The sequence below is a fragment of the Podarcis melisellensis genome (assembly GCF_964234715.1).
Source record: "Podarcis melisellensis genome assembly, chromosome: 16".
Classification (NCBI taxonomy): Eukaryota; Metazoa; Chordata; class Lepidosauria; order Squamata; family Lacertidae; genus Podarcis; species Podarcis melisellensis.
The window spans coordinates 39,895,267-39,912,844 of NC_138533.1; the positions used below are offsets into that span (position 1 = coordinate 39,895,267).

The 17,578-nt window shown below is 45.6% G+C and overlaps 1 protein-coding gene across 1 annotated transcript in view; it reads left to right on the forward strand.

The window, feature by feature from the left end:
- Positions 1-17,578, forward strand: part of AACS (acetoacetyl-CoA synthetase) — a 59,428-nt gene that overhangs the window by 37,994 nt on the left and 3,856 nt on the right. The window contains exons 13-17 of the mRNA XM_081892901.1: positions 999-1,112; positions 2,736-2,861; positions 6,489-6,558; positions 7,551-7,609; positions 10,156-10,358. Coding sequence (XP_081749027.1) covers positions 999-1,112; positions 2,736-2,861; positions 6,489-6,558; positions 7,551-7,609; positions 10,156-10,358 — 572 coding nt within the window. The remainder of the gene's footprint in view (positions 1-998; positions 1,113-2,735; positions 2,862-6,488; positions 6,559-7,550; positions 7,610-10,155; positions 10,359-17,578) is intronic.

The following is a 17,578-nucleotide window of genomic DNA, read 5'->3' on the forward strand; positions in this document are numbered from 1 at the left end:
CCCGTTTCTCAGTTCCAGCTCCTGCCAACCTAGCAGTTCAAAAACGCGCCCCAAAGTGCAAGTAGATAAATAGGTACCGCTCCAGCAGGAAGGTAAATGGTGTTTCCGTACGCTGCTCTGGTTTTGGTGTTCCGTTGTGCCAGAAGCGGCTTAGTCATGCTGGCCTCATGACCTGGAAAAACTGTCTGCGGACAAATGCTGACTTCCTCGGCCTGTAAAGCAAGATGAGCGCCACAACCCCAGAGTCATCTGCGACTGGACTTAGCTGTCAGGGGTCCTTCACCTTCACTGTATTTACTCAAATTGAATGCTCACCTCATCTGGGCTGCAGGGCCAGTTGTCATGGTGGGCTGGGGGTGGTGATGCCGGTACTCTTTGCTAGTGCTGTCTACTGAAGCCAGCCCATGCTAGTGGATGTGAGAAACAGAAGCTTCCTTATTTACTTGGTTCCACTTACGGATCACTTCCCACTAAAGCACTTCAGAGAGATTTCACAGTGAGAACACCGATAGAAACAATTAAGGAAACAGCTCCTTATGTAGAAACAATGACAGACAGTTTTGTCTATAAAACAGAGTTTCATATCCAGTGCAAATACAGTCTGCATCTGTATCCTTAAACCAGTGTTAGACTATTGATCCATCTTGCTCATTATCTTCCCTTGACTGGCTGCTGGCTGTTGAGTAGAGTGGAGTGGAGTCTTAAGCCATCATCTACTCTCTGATCTGCTTATTTATTTTAAACTCTGGAAACCAGGTTATCTGCCACTGTGTTTTAGTCCATCAAAAGTTACCAGCCCAGCAGAGGACAGTTCTGATCCGTCAGCCTCTGGGCTGCAGGCCTAGCACACTTTCACAGTCTCAGTGACCTGGGAATGGGGTCAATTCCAAGCGTATGCAGATTGATAATAATTGAACCATCATTTCAGGAGAGTTGCAGTTCAGCAACATCTGAGAGATGGCCTTATGGAAGCCTGTTCTGCCCCCCTCTCGTTTCAGGAGGCACAGATATAGTTTCCTGCTTTATGGGTCAGAATGTGTCCATTCCGGTTTACAAAGGTGAGATCCAGGCACGGAATCTGGGAATGGCAGTGGAAGCCTGGAACGATGAAGGTATTTCCCCCAGCCAAAGCTCTTGCTATCACTTTTTCCAAGTCAGAACTGTGGTTGGAGAAGAAGGGCTTCTGACAGCACAGACCACTTCAGGATCTCAGGGCAAATGGGGGCCCTTTTCTTATCCCCGCTGTCGGTTGTAAGGGGTTGGGCTGGGGAAGGTTCTTTGCAGACCCCCACGTAGTTTAATGTGGGTTTAAAAAAGAAAAAGTATCACCAGAATTTATGGGGAGCCTTATAGAAGGGATGGAGCCTGTGTGTGGCCCTCTCTGGCCCTCGGGACTCTCCCAAGGCTGCCCACCTCACTTGTCCTTCTCTTCCCTTTCTGGGTGTTTTTGCCTGGCTGGAATGTGTCCTGGGATGACGATACAGCCATACCTCAGAAGTCGAACAGAATCTGTTCCGGAAGTCTGTTCGACTTCCAAAATGAAACGAACTTCCAAAGCATGGCTTCTGATTGGCTCCAGGAAGCTCCCTGCAGCCTATTGGAAGTCGTGGAAGCCCCGTCGGATGTTCGGCTTCCGAAAGAACCTTTGAAAACTGGAACATGCACTTCCAGTTTTTGATTGTTCGGGAGCCAGAACATTTGACTCCCAAGGCGTTTGGGAGCCAAGGTGCACCTGTAATGCCTCTTGCTTGGCTGCATGGAGGGGGGGTGCATTTCACCCTCTGGTTGGAGTGAATCCTAGTGTACAAGGGAAAGTGTCGTTTTTATTTAATTTATTTAATTTGTTAGCCACTTTATCTTGCCCAAAGTAACCAAAAGCAGCTTACAACCAACCAAATAAAACCCCCCACATAGGTACATTTAAACTAAGGAGGGGGTGAGGGTGGGAGAAAAAAAAATCCACCCACTGCTTGTTTACTTCATTTTACTGCTTTTTCTCATTGCAAACTTCTCCAAGGATTTTGATTGAGCAGCACCCAATAAATAGCTTAAATAATGTACAGCAAAATAAGCTTGGGGTTCATTGTGGGAAACGTAGAGAGAAAGGAGTTCTCCCATTTCGCCTTTGCTGGATCCAAGGCCCCGTCTGCACTACATGTTTGGAGCAGTATGATTCCACTTTAAACAGTTGTGGTTTCCCCCCAAAGGCTCCTGGAAACTAGTTTGTTAAGGGTGCTCCTGAACAGTGTTAGAAGACTTCTATCCCTCTCCCAGAGCTTAACAAGCCTCCTTCCCAGGAAACCGTGAGAGTCGTAGCTCTGTGAGGGGAAGAGGGGTCTAAGAACTCCTGCACCCTTAAAAAAAGACACTCCCAGGATTCTTTGGGGGATGCCGTGACTCTTTTAGAGTTGTATGACCCTGCTTTCTAAGTATAGTGCAGATGGAGCCACAGTGGCTAGGCTAAGTCTTCTTTGACCTTCAGATGTCCAGACGTTGTTGAGCTACAGCAGTGTGGCCTGTGGTCTCAGGGATGTTGAAGGTTAGCCTGGCAACATCCATAGGGTGCCAAGTTGGGCAGGGCTGGGCTGGGTGATGACAGACCAGGTCTTATCCCACCTCCAAAGAAGCTGCAACAGGGAAGAACTGATCAATTGCCCGATAGAACACTTGAGCTGTGCATTCCAAGGGCTGGAGAGAGGGAAACAAGCCGCCTTTGTTCTTGATCCTTACAACAGGCAAGCCAGTTTTGGGGGAAAGCGGAGAGCTGGTCTGCACCAAGCCCATGCCCTGCCAGCCAACGCACTTTTGGAACGACGAGAATGGAAACAAGTACAGAAAGGCTTATTTCTCAAGATTTCCAGGTATGTATTGAGGTGGTGCTTTTTGTGTGTGTTGTGGGGGCACATTGTTGGTCCTGCACTTACAAAGCCTGCAGAACTAATATTTGAGCATGGCATTTGAGAACTGCTGTGGGTACCAGTATTTGCTTGCGAAATTGTAAGCCCGAAAGTGTGAATGTTGTGGGGTTCCTGCTTGTTTGCCCACCATCCCACCCCCTCACTTTGCTCTCTGCAAGGGCAAGGACAGACCTCTTCGTCTTTCTGGGGTGCTCCTTTCTCACAACCTCAGAAACCATCAGGGATCACAAACAGGTTTGATTTCTTTTTAAAAAGGGGTCTTCATTGTTGATTTGATAAATGAGGCTGCAATCCTGTGCCCACAACCCACAAACAGCAGAGTGCTACAAAAATGGTCTTCTGGGGTTCTGTTGTTGCTGCGTTCTAGAATATGCTGATGGATTGCACCTCCCATTGGTCTCAGGCAGCAAGGACGATGGTCAGGGATGATGAGAGCAGAAGTCAAGCAACATCTGGAGGGTGACAAGTCCCCTCCCCTGTTTTAGAGGCTTGTCTGTGTTAGTCTGTTAACCAAATGTGCAAGACTCTTAGGGTTTTTTTTAAAAAAAAACACACTGTCAGGGGTGTCTCTGACACACACGTATTTAAATATCTTCAGGTTCTCCTATAGGGAAGAAGGGGGTCCTGCATGGGGTGTCACTGCCCACCTCTCCGCTGGCAGGAAGTCAAACTCTTTGAAAGGGCCCGCCAAGTGGGCTGGACAACCCCCTCCACTGCAGGACCTTCTTGCCAGCAGCTCCTAGGGCTCCTCAAAAAGGAAGTGGCAGAAAACACCCTTTTAAAATGGCTTTCCTTTGCTTTCCCCTTTTCTCTGCTCCTTCACTGCAAAAATTCTTCAGTCTCCTTCACTGCCTGCATTCCAGTGACCCAAAGCTTTTTCCCTTTCCAATCCTAGCTGTACGCATCCTGTGTGTAGTTGCCATCATTCATCAGAAGTTCCTGAGCTCATCTTCTAGCTTATTATTGATGTCCTTAGTTTTCCTGCTGCAGCATCTCACCTGTTTTTGAGCAGGGGTTGCTGCATTTTTATCCTGGCTTTTAACACTGGCTTGATTTTATATTGAAGTCGGATTTTCTAAATGGTTTTTAATAAGAGGAAGAATACCATTTTTTTATTTATACCCCACCCATCTAGCTGGGTTACCCTCACCACTCTGGGCAGCCTCCAGCGCACACAATAATAAAACATAAAACATTAATATCTAATACATTCCTATATCAATATGTGCTCTTAGTCTGATTTCTCAACTCATTCTCACTCCGTCATTCAAATGCTAGCATAGATAGCGACCCTTTACTGTATTTTTGAACATATGTTTTATATCTATCCCACTTTTCCATAAATTTTTGTTTTGAATTGCTTCTCAGGGTATTTGTGAACTGCGCCATTTCAGCAAATTCCTGTAGCTTGTAATGCCAGTCCGTTATTGTCGGGGCTTCTTGTTCCTTCTTCTTCCTTCTTGTTCCTTCCACCCCTTGGCCACCAAAGTCCGAGCTGCGGCCGTTGCACATAAGAACACCTCCCTAAAGGCCTTTCTTCTATTATCCTTCATCTGTCTGCCTGGAAGGAATCCTGCCTGATCATGATGTATATAATCTTTCAATACTGATTTCATTCTATTGGCCATTATGTTAGCAAATGATTTATAATCATTATTTAATACTGAAATCGGTCTGTAATTATTAACTGCTAACACGTTGGCCTCTTGTTTTAGAATTAAAGTTATAAATGCCTCTTTCTATGTCTCTGGGACTTTCCCTGAGATTAAAAATTCATTCATTATATCCTGTAATGGTCTCACCAATTGATTATTTAATTTCTTATAATATTTTGCTAATAATTCATCTGGTCCTGGCGATTTCCCTGTTTTTGCCAGCTTGATTGCATCTAATATTTCCTGTGTTGTTATATGGCCATTTAAAATTGCTCATTTTTCTTCTGTTATCCTTGGCAGATTACTAGCCTTCAAATACTGGTCTATCTCCCTTTTTCTCCTCCTTTCCTATATAATTCTGTAGAATATTTGGAGCTGGTTCTTGGCTCCCACCCTACTTTCCCTAGGCCCCACTTGGAAGCTGGCATGGAGCGCTCTCCCCCGGGCTCAGCGGTTCTCCTACCCCTTTGTCTGTCCCCTTGTTTGTTCCAGGAGTTGGGGTGGACTTTCTAGCCCTTCAGCCGTTCACTTTGGGGGCTCCTGGTGCGATACCATGTCCCTGGGTCCTGTTCATCGGTGGGTGGCCTGGAAGAGCACTTGAGATTGCTCCCCCAGGTCTGCCATCTTCCCCAACTCTGATTTCATGAACATATGGAGGGCCAACGGTTCCTGACCACTGGCCTGAAAGGTTATTCCAATGGTTCTCAAAGGGTGTGGCAGGAACTCTGACAGATGCAAAAGATCAGAAAAGACAAAGGCCTATTTGTGTTGATGAGGAGATAAGAGCTTGTCTGTCTTTTTAACCCAAAATTAAGAAAATGAAACCATAAAATAGAAGTGAAAATCTTGGTTGGCGGCAGCAAGTTGTTGATCTTATTGGGGGCGATTGCCCTCAAAGTTTTCCAGCATGAGAAGCATGCAGTGCACCGTGGTGCAGAAGCAAAGGCAGTGACTGGGGGGGGGGGAACCTCACGCTCCCCCGTGGTGGCAGCTGCTGCTGCAGGGAGGCAGGCTCCCAAGCCGGATGCCAAGGAAGAGCCGGGCGAAGGCAGCGGCCACTCTGTTCTGGGCCATGCCGCCCAGCAAACTCAGCTGAGGAAGGTGGTGAGCGGGGTGGGGGCAGGGTGGGAGTCTGAGAGGGGAAGAGGGGGAAAAGGAAAGAAGGCAAGGAGAGGCAGCTAAGGCAGCGCTCAGCTGCGGTGGTGGCAGCTGCTCTCAATCCGGTGGTTGAGCCAGCGGGGGCTTCAGGTGAGCCAGTCGCCAGCATGCAGCCGGGGGGGAGGAGGGAGAAAGGGGGGACCGTCTCAGCCCACCCAAGCCACAATCCCAGACATATGCTTAAATGTTCCATGTACAAGACGACCCCCAATTTGTTACTAATTTTTTAAAGCAAAAAACCTCATCTTATACCTGCAAAAATACGGTATATTTTGGGAATGACCTGTGTTCTTATGCAGTTGCCTTGGTTTTTACTTTCTGGCTGTCCCATGATCATATTATAAAGTAGTTGTGTTCTGTGTTATAAATCAAGCACTGCTACGATTTTCTTCTTTTTGTGTTCCAATGTATTTCTTATCAATAAAAATTCAGTGTGGCACAAGCAAATATTTATTCTGAAAGTGTGGTCCAGAGGAAAAGGTTTGAGAATCAATGGGTTATTCAGTAAACAAAATAAGTTAAAAGGTGGGTCACTTGTATCCCCCTACAACCATTCTAGTTTTCTGTGTTCTTGTAAATATTTTTTTAATTGAATTTATACACCGCCCTATACCCAAAACATTGTATTGTTTAGTTTATTAATCTGTTCCGTCAATTTCCACTGTTCTTGTGAATGTGAAAACAGATTTGTGTGCCATCCAGGCCTGGATTGTTGATAATTGACCTGTTTGCCCTCCATGTGGGTTTTTCTGGACAGGTGTCTGGGCTCACGGCGACTATTGCAAGATCAACCCCAAGACAGGAGGCATCGTCATGCTTGGCCGCAGGTATGCCCATCACTTTGCGGTGTCCATATGTGAGGGATGCTTCGTGGCAGTTAGCAGAGGGGCTGCTGCGCACTTGGGAATATAGGGACACATTGTCAGTCTGGCTCTGCTGACTGGCTGGCGTTTCTGAGGCTGGGCCAGGAAATTTCAGAGACTCCCTCCACTCTTTTCTCCCCCTCTCCTCTGTTTCAGCATCCCGTAGTCTTCGTCAGGTGGCACAACCTTTCCTTTGATGCAGGGCTGGCCCATGGCATACGGCTGCCCGAGGCAAAGCAGCAAATGCCTCCTTCTCCCCCATGTCAAGTTGCATGATACCCAATCCAGTGCCAAGCAAGTTGCTTTGGCATCTAAGGCAGGCTCCCAACTCTCATCAGCCCCAGCCAGGGTAGCCGTTAGTCTGCTGTGGCCCTCCCAGTGCAACGGCATCTGGGAGGGCCGCAGGTTCCTCATCCTGTCTATAAAAGGCCCTTGGGTGTAGGAGTGTAGGCAGCTGCCTTATAGTGAATCAGGCTACTGGTCCATCACACACAGTATTGTATCCTGGCAGTGGCTTCCCATGGTTTGGGGAAGAGTGCTTCTGCGTCCTGCTTGCAGATGCCTGGGATGGACCCTGGGATCTTCGGAGTACGGGGCAGATGCTGTGCCAGGGAGCTGCATCTCTTGCTCCTGCTGTACTACAGTCCCCAGAATTCTTTGGGTAGGACCCACAGTCATTAAGCCTATTTAGATCTTTACAGTTCTTGTGGGCCTGTTTGTTGTTTATGTCTGCATAAAACGTTCTAATGGGTATGAATCTCTAACAAACAGCGGCCTCTTGGAATCCCAGCCTAAGGATCATTTTTTGTTGCCTATTTGACACAGTTGTTTTATTGAGAATCATGATAAATTCCCTATGTTTTGTCTCTTTTCATCAGACTGTGATTATGCTTTAATGATGCTTTACTAATGATTATGCTTTTCCTCTGTGGTTTGTACTTGTTTCCGCCCCCCAGTGATGGCACACTGAATCCAAGTGGTGTGAGGTTTGGGAGTTCTGAGATCTATAACATAGGTATGCAATTTAACATTTATCCACTCTTCTTCCTCCCATTAATTACAGTATTGGCTAACTTGATTTCTCATTTTTCTGTCTTGACTTCATTCAACAACAACCCTGTGAGGTAGAGAGCAGTGTGTGGGTGCTGTAGGATTTGAAGGCACAACTGGCACCATCTCTGTATTGTCTGTTCTGACTGGCATCAAGTGTTGAAGGCAGTGGGTTGGGAAATACTGCCCTACAAATGTTTTTGGGCTTCCATCACCCCCAGTCAGCTTGACCCAAAGATCAGGGCTGATGAGGGGCTGCAGTCCAAAACATCTAGAGAGCCTCAGGTTGGGGAAGGCTCTTTCATATCTCAGACAGACATTCTTTCTCCTCATTTGCTACTTAAACCTTTTACCTGGAGATGCCATTGTAGAGTATCTCATGAAGGAACACCTGAGATACATTTCCAAGGTCTGCTGGAACTTGGGTTTGAAAGCCACTGGGCTGCACAGGATAATTTGCAAAATTGCTTGAGGAAAACTCTTGTTTTGGGTAAATGAGAGAGGCTTCATGATTTATTGTGAAGTTTGTGCCCTGCCCTTCTTTATAGAATGATCCCAGGGCAGGTCACAGCCAAATGCTCATGGTTTTAAGGTCCAGAATTAAATAGCCTTACTTTGTTCCTTTAGTTGGCACTCCTAAAGGAGGCTCTTAAGAACATCAAAGGAGGCTTGCTCCATTACAGTGAATGGGGCCCCACTAGGCTAGTCTGCTCCCAGCGCCGCCGCCCCCCCCCCCGGCCTGCCTGCTTTCTTAGCTACATTCGGTTCAGAGGGCTGGCACTGCCTGACAGCTGCCTCCTCCTGGGCTCAGTGTTGCCCTTGGAGAACTCAGCAGGGAGGAGAAAGAAGGTGGGGACAAATCTAGAACTGGTTGTCTCTGCCTGCTGTTGCCTCTGGCGCCACCTGCTGTTAGTCTCCCTGCTTCTGCCCTACCAGTCTCAATGGGTAGCAGCCACCATTCAGCAACACTGAGTCCTTTTTTCAACCACATTTTTTTTCCTTTTAAGCCACATGGAATGAAAACACAGAGACACGTTGTGGTTGATGTCTTTATCAGCAAATGTGTGTAGCAAATCCTCATTTCGAGGTTTGTCTCGAACCATCTGGCGTGCCTGGTCCCGAGGCAGTTTGCTCTTTGCAAGAGTCCCAGCGCCCACAGCGGCCCGGTTGTCTCTGGTGATGCCCTGTCAATGGATTCCTCTGAGGGCGCTTCACCGTCATAACTCTTGCATGATCACAAAAGAGGTTGCCAGCCTGGTCCGTGAAGTCAGTGGAGGGTCTGCAGTAACGAGGGCAGGGCAAGAGGGAGGGCAGAAAAATCAGCAGTTGAGTGAAGCAAAGGACTGTTTGGCTGCAGGCCTGGCCCTCCAATGTGGGCAGCAGATGAACTTTAACAGCCTTCCTTTCTCAACATCCCCCTTTATTTTCTTGGAATGGTCTCTCTGTTTGGCTCCCCCCTCCTTTTCTTTGGAGAGGGGAGATGATTAGGAGAAACGGCAATTGAGAAAAGATAATATCCGTTTCCTATCACAATCACTGGCTATGCTGATGGGATATGGATTCCAGCAATGCCCAGAGTGCCCCATTCCTCCTCTATCCAGCTGCCCAGTGGGAATCTCATCTGAGGTATTATGAGATTCTTTAAGAGGAAGCAGGATAAGCATCAAAGAAGCTCCTACTTCCAATTCCTGCTTGTATGGCTTGGCATTCAGTTGTGTTATAATTTATGAATTCAATTCTGTTTTTAAAGTCTGCCTTTACTGCTATTATTAATAAAGGCAGCATTTTATGTAAATCACTTTTAAAAAATATTAAGCAGTATATAAATCTTGATGGATGGATAAATAAATAAATAAATGCCTTCTATTCTACCACTGGATTTCATACTGCACCTATGACCAGCAAATTAATCATATTTGTATTCTGCCCAACCAATCAAGTTCATTGCGTGGTTTACATAAGTAATGGGGGTCTATTTCATAAAATAATCAACTTTTCCTCTAAGGAGCTCATACATGATTTCCTTTCTCCCCTTGCCCCACGAATATTTTCTCCTCTTAACAAACCTGTGAGGTAACTTAGGCTGAGAGAGAGTGAGTGGCCACAGGCCACCCAGTAATCTTGCCGAGTGGGATCTCTTCAGGCCTAACCAGACACTCTAACTACTACTCCACACCAATTAAGAATACAGTATTAAAGCCTCATCTGCCCTATACATTTAAAGAGGTACTATCCTGCTTTGAACAGTCAGGGCTTTCCCCAAGAATCCTGGGAACTGCAGTTAGTTAAGAGTGCTGAGACCATCCGTTCCCTCTATACGAAGGAAAATGGGGACAAAACTAGACCAAGTTGGCTGTGCCTGCCATTGGCTCTGGTGCCATCTACCTGGCTAAAGAGTGCCAGCTGCCCCTGCAAGCCACCATGGTCTGGCTTGATAATGGGCACATATTTACTATTCCCTGCCGCGGGGGCGCAAATAAGTCTAAGCTAACATTTCCTTTGTCTCTTCAGTGGAAGCTTTTGAGGAGGTTTCGGACAGCCTCTGCGTCCCTCAGTACAACAAAGACGGCGAAGAAAGGGTGATCCTTTTCCTAAAAATGGCCACCAACCAGGAGTTCAGCCCAGATTTGGTGAAACGCATCAGGGAAGCAATCCGCGTCGCACTCTCCGCCCGGCATGTTCCCAGCCTCATTCTGGAAACTGAAGGCATTCCGGTATGTCAGCACAATCCTTTTTTCTTACTTCTCACTGCTGCTATATATTTTTTTCATTGTTACCTTGGAATAGTCATTAAGGAGCACTTGTCATCTCTCTTCAAAACCCCCACATGCCTGGAAATTTTAGTCTCTTAATTTTTAATTTAAAAAGTGGAGTGGAGTTTTATAGTTTGTCTGTGTTGCTTAGCAACTTGTGTGTGCTTTTCTTCCTGAATAAGCCTTTTCCTCTTTTTCCTCCTTTTTTTAAACAGCAAAAATGAGTCCCCTAATAAACACTTTTGTTTGGTTTATAAATATACAGGCGTCCTGTTGATATACTGAGAACTCTTGGGCGTTGTTGATAAGTATAAAATGAGATGATTGCCTTTCTGGTGTGCCAAAAAGCTGCTCCCTGCAAAAAGCATTTTGGATGAAGGAAATCTCAGTGGGTGGGAGATCCAACATGGCGGCGAAGGTAGTTTCCGGGTAATTTCGCTTACCCTTATCAAAGTTTTAAGTGGTTTTAAGCGGTTTTTATCCTCCCTTGTTTTTATCCGTGAGTTTTAATGATCTGCTGGCTGTGCTGGCTGTCTTTTAGTATCTTTTAGTATCCCGCTACTTGTTTTATCTTTGTTTTCTTTTTATCTGGGTTGCTCTGACGCCCAGACTTGCTGCCACGGCTGCCGCCGCCTCCCTAACTGGGAGAGATAAGTGAAAGGTTCTCCTGGGCATAAATCCTCTGCCCTGTCGACCAGCTCTTTCCTTTAGCTTTTAGTTTATTGCATACTACGAAGTGAATTTTGCCCGACTGCTGGAACCGAGCTTTCTCGAAAACCCTAGGAACAAGGAAGAGGGGAAGGAAGAGGCTTGAACTGACTGCCTTACTGTGAGTAATTTTATGGCACCACTCTCCTGGAAGTGGTAGTATTCTTGTGAGGAAGACTAAAGGATTTAAGGAGCTCCCCAGCACAGTGCCCACGACAGTTCTCCTGCAAAATTGATTTATGGGTCATGGAAAACGTCCAAGAGACTCTGACGAGGCATTATCCTCTCCGAGGCCTAAGCAATTAAGAAAGGGCTCACCTAAAGGAGGGAGAGGCCCCGAGGAATGTACCTACTCAATAGCAACTCAAAATCGTTTCGATCCTCTAACTGTACTTCAAACAACATCAGAAGATGAGGCCCCTGAGACGTTACAAATTGGAAACGCTAATGGTAACACAAATGGGGATGGTCCCTATCCGAAGGAGGAGTTGGTAGCTGAATCGGACTGCACAGGATGCGAGCAACTCCATCTAATAATTAGAACTCTAAACTGTATATTTAAGAGAATTGACGGCCTATCCCTTCAGCTGCATAGCCTTCAGCAAAAACTGGATGACCTGCCGGCACAGACAGCCCAAGATGGGGCAGTAGATGTTCCATTGCGCCGGCAGAAAGCTCCACCAAACACTGATCGTATGAAGAACTGCAAATACAATCTCAACCCTGCACTGAATCGCCAATCCCTGATTCTACATCCAAGGAAGATTTCCTTAACCTTCCGGGAAAGGGACCTAAGTTGGACAACGCTACATGGGACTAAAGAGCACCTCAGATGGCTTCTAAAACTCGAGGCATCACAAATAGATCTTTGTGCTGTGCTTCCCTTAGTCCGCCAGAACAGATATCAGAGAATGATGCTGGCTTTCCACTCTGCAAAAATCCCCTCTCTTATTATTAAGCAAAAAGTTTTTTTGAATAATCTTGGTATTTTTCCAACGAGAGTTTTCATGGATTCCAAAATTAGACCCCTCCTATCAGAGGGATTAACCAAGGAGACGGTACAACCCTCCCGCCCTGAACCACAAAAGAGGGCTGAGCTGTACACCCCATGTCTGGGCCAGTCTCATAGTACCCCCACTCCTACAACTAAACACTACGAGTGTGCCGGTAACTCTTTGACACCCCAGGAGGAAAGAGAGCTTATCGCCTCCTTTGGAGAGTTACCAGCGATGGAGCAACAAGAAATTATAAATAGACTGGATTTACTTAAACTTCAGCTCCTAAGGATCGCCTGCAACGGAGTTCCTACGAATGATACCCACTCTAATTTAGCAGTGCCATGCCCAATGGAGGTGGAAACAACAATTCCCCAATACCCAGCATATAAGGTGCCTTCTGCAGTGGATGGGAAGGTCCCACTGCTGGAGGCAGACTCTTCTCCTCCCCTTCACGCTGGTAACTCATCCCTGCTTTTAATAGACTTATCTGTTCCCTCCGTGAATAACCAATCCAAGAATGGAACTCAGGATAACACCCCCCTGGATAAATTGTTGTCCCTTCACCCCTCCATGCCGGACTTGGAATCAACATACATCGAAGACCATCCACGTCCTGAGACGGCAGTGGCCACCTCAGGCCAGGCTTCTGCACCAAAAATCCAACAATCATGTGAGGAAGACACCACAATGCCGAGAGTCACCACAGAGTGGACTGAAGACCCAGCAGGACATATAAACCAAATGATCACAAGTGGATTGGTTAGATCCCCAAAGAGGACGGACCCAGTGGACTTGGCAGGAGCCTCTTCAGGGCCTAGTTGGGCCCGACAGCTAAAAACGTCAAATATTATCTCTATTCACAATAGCTCAAGAGGCACACCTGCGCCAAAAGGAGAGAAGTCATCTACCATTAGTCAAAGGAAAATTACTGACTTCTTTAAATTTGACAACCCACCAAGATCAGCGTTCCCCCCTTCTCCATTGTGACTACCCAAACCTCAGTCAAATCTTCCCCCGTTCTCCCTTCTAAGCTGGAATATAGCAGGTTGGAAGGGAAAAAAATCTGACCCGGACTTTGTAAAACTAATAAACTCACACCAAGTAATTCTCTTGCAGGAAACATGGGAAGAGGGGAGAGTAGATATTAATGGTTTTGATGTTACATCATTACCGGCATGCCCGTCTACTAAAGGAGGCCGGCCTAGTGGAGGATTAGTTATAGCAATTTCCTTGAAAATACAGGCAAAACTCACGCTTGTAAACGCTTCCACCTTTGCAATTACAGCCCTGGTTACGGGGAAAAACTTTGAACTTGTTATAACAAATGTTTATCTTCCTCCTGGAGGCAACATTGCAGATTTATACAATAAATGGGGAATCTTGGAGGAACATCTTACTCTTTGTCACTCCAAATACCCCAATATACCCAATGTTATAGCAGGGGATTTCAATGCTCGCATTGCAACCAACTGGGAGTCTTTAATCAAAGCCAAATGGTGGATAAGCCCAGAATTCATTAATGACCTCTCCCTCCATAATCAAAGACTTTCCAAAGACAAAAGGGTAAATGAAGCAGGAACCCTTCTTTACCAATTGGTACTACGTCTAAACCTAGTGATTCTAAACGGGAATTGCCCGCCTGACGTACCGGGTGAGTTTACACACATAAGCTCCTCTGCAAACAGTGTCCTGGATTATATGTTAGTATCTCATGATATATTCCCCAAATTTTCCCATTTTAAAGTTGAAAATATTCAATTGAGCGACCACCTACCGTTGGTCGCCATAATGACTATAGACTGGACCCCAGATGGAGACAGACACCCAACACATCTGATTACGAACTCAGTATTGCAAATCAAAAGTGTCAAATGGTCCGAACTACAGGCCCAAAAATACTCAGCATATTTTCAACAAGGACTAAAACAAGCATATTCAGGCTTAATCGAGGATTATGATGATTATGACCAAACTCTAAGACTATTCTCGAATTTGTCGGAAGATCTAAGGTCTTTTTTCTCTGTCCCGACGCATAAAATAAACCGAACACAAAGGAAGATAGGTGCATTGTGGTTTAACAGTGCTTGTAAACAGGCTAGACAACTTCTTGGTAACATCTACAAAGAGTATAAAGCCTCCGGGGCAACGGTCTTGCCAAAAGAATATTTCCAAGCAAAATCGGCCTACAAGCAAATTCAAAAGGAAGCCAGACAGGAATGGCAAGCGAATCAATGGCGGGCAATCATAGAAGCCTCATCATCACGGAACTCCAGACAATTTTGGCTCCTTGTAAATAAAAGAACTAAAAAATACCCTTTGACTATTATTCCTGCCCCGGTTTGGGAATCTTACTTAAAAAATTACTTTGCCACAACTGACTGTATTGCTAACACAAGAGATGAATTCCAAGATCAGCTTCCCCTCTGGCCCCCCACCGATCCGGAAGACATCCATGATCTGATCGTTAAACTCAAAACAGGGAAAGCACCTGGGCCAGACCTGATCCCGGCAGAAGCTATAAAATACCACGCGGACTGGTGGGCCAAAGTCCTGGCGACCATCTTCGATGCCGTTAACAACTCTGGAATGATCCCGGAAGTATGGAAGGACGCTGTTATCGTTCCAATCCACAAAAAGGGCTCACCAGATGACCCGGGGAATTACAGAAATATCAGTCTGCTCTCAATAGTGGGGAAACTGTATGCCCGCTTCCTGCTGAGCAGACTTATCCAGTGGTCCGAAGAGAAAAAATTAATTGGGCCCGAACAAGCTGGATTCCGCCCAAAACAGTCAACAATTAATCATATTCTAATTTTACAGCATCTTGCCTGGAAATATTCCACCCCAAAGGGTGGCCAACTCTGTGTGGCATTCATTGACCTAAGGGCAGCATTCGATAGTATCCCCAGGAACATCCTCTGGGAAAAACTCACCCGCTGGGGCATCGACAGAAGGCTTCTCTGGCTAATAATCAAACTCCATGAGAACTCAGCGGCTAGAGTGAGATTCACCCCGGAGGGTGATCTCACCAATTCAATTCCCATTAACAGAGGTGTCCGACAGGGTTGTATATTGGCTCCATTCCTGTTCAATTTGTTCATAAGCGACATGAGGACTCCCCTAATAGAGGCTCAAGAAAGGATTCATGCACCCCGCCTAGCACTTTATCGCTGCCCCTTGTTACTATATGCGGATGACGCAGTCATCCTTTCCTTTTCTAGAGTAGGTCTCAGGAGGGCCTTGAAAATTTTTGGATCATATTGTAACGCAAATTCCCTTACAATTAATTATGGGAAATCTAAGATACTAGTTTTCTCAAAGAGCCGGAAACTCCATAATTGGAAAATTGATGGGAGAGCCATCGAACAAGTCTATAAATTCCAATATTTGGGAGTTTGGTTACAACATAACCTTAGATGGAAGGCCCATGTAGCCTATGTTACAAATAGAGCCAAAGCTATCTCCTTGGCGATCTTGAGATTCTTCTTCACCGATGGGGCCCTTCATATCCCATCGGCGTTGAAAGTCTTCAAGGCTAAGGTGATTCCGACAATTGCTTATGCCATCTCAATTTGGGGGACTTTTGTCAATCTATCTCACCTAGAGGTTATTCAAAATCAGTTTTTAAGAGGGATATTGAAACTGCCCAACTGTGTAAGTAATACAGCGTTACGCATGGAACTTAACACTGTATCCCTGGAAAACGCTCTGTGGAAGCACATACTTTGTCATTGGTTATCTCTATGGCACAATCTCCCAAACTTGTACTTGATACAATGTATGTGGAGAGATGATTTCCAGAGCCCATGGGTAAAAAAATTACAGCTGAAAATTACAGCATTGGGAATCTCCCCATCCAAATTACTAGAGCAGGACATAGTTCCAGCTAAAAGAACAGTAACCTGTAAACTAGAGGAGATGGACTTGCAGCAGAAAATGGTCTTGGGCAACGGTACCTGCTCACCTCTAAACCTTGGTTTATTACCCCTCTTAAGGCTCCCAAACTATTTGAATTCCTTAACTTCTTCGGCTCATAGATATGCCTTTGTAAAGGCAAGATTCAACACCTTCCCATCAAACGTGCTGAGAAATAGATTCTCCAATGGACAGATATCGCTCTTATGTGATTGTAATTGTGGGGCACCGGAATCGTTGCATCACATAATTCTTGATTGTGCTTTTCACTTATCGGCCAGGAGCAAGTTTCTTGCTCAATATCTTAAGGGAATTGCCGATGATACAACTGAAGCCAAACTGAGATATCTATTAAATGATGATGACCCCCTAAGATCACTCATGGTTGCCAGATTCTTGATCAGCGTCCTATCCCTAAAGAAGAGAAACGGACTCTTGTGTGGCTCGGATAATCCCTTTAAACCATGATCTATGTTTTAGGATGTAATTAGGTATTATCACCATTGATGTCTTCTATTAATTTATGAGCAGTGGGCGATGTTTATGTTACAAATTTTGTAATGTATGATGTTGGTCTTTTGTTTTTGTTTTTCTTTGGTTCTTGTCAGTTTTTTGTAAGTTTTGGAGGTTTTAAATTTGGAGGTTCAAGTACATTATGGTGGTATGGGAAACTGTCGTGTGATGGGCCAATGGCCGTAATAAAGATCAATCCAATCCAAGCATTTTGGATTGTTCTGTTCTCTAAAATGATAGGTTTTTGATTTGTTTTGCAAGAAGTCTCGCTTAAAAAATACCAACAACGTCAAACTATCTTGCAAAGCTTGTGACCTAATTTTTTCACAGCTGCAGGCTCACAGAGACAAGTAAGGCCCGTGAAGGAAGTTTTGATCTACTTCTGACTTTCATGAGCAGGAACATAGGAAACTGTCAGATCACTAGTCCATCAAGCTCAGTATTCTCCGCACAGACTGGCAGCTCCTCTCCAGGGTTTCAGGCAGGAGTCTCTCCCAGCTCTCCCTGGAGATGCCGAGAATTGAACCTGGGACCGTCTGCATGCAAGGTGGATGCTGTGCCCCTGAGCTACGCCCCTTCCAGTGATAGCCTTGTTCTCCGTGACTTTGTCCAAGCTATCACTGCCTCCCGTGGAAGCAAATTCCGTAGTTTCAATTATGCACTGTACGACAAGTACTTCTGTTGCCTGTCCTAACTCTCCCAACATTCAGCTTCATTGGATGGCCCCAAATTTCAAGCTGTGTACACACGACCCCTTTTCACACATGGCTGAATTTCCCTGCCTTTCCCAACCTGTTGCATTTGGAAAGTTGTTGGGCTGCAGCTTGCATCCTGCCTTCCCATTGGCCCATGGAGTAAGTTTGTTCGCTTATAGAAGCATTTATTATACTGCCATATCATTAAAGATCTTGGTGTACAACAAACAAAATGCCATTTAAAAGTAATATAAATAATAATTAAAGTGGCTGGCTAATTAATCAGTATGAAAAAGTCTCCAATAGAGGCCTGGAAGTCAAAGAAGCCAGGATGCCTCCTGCCACATCTCTG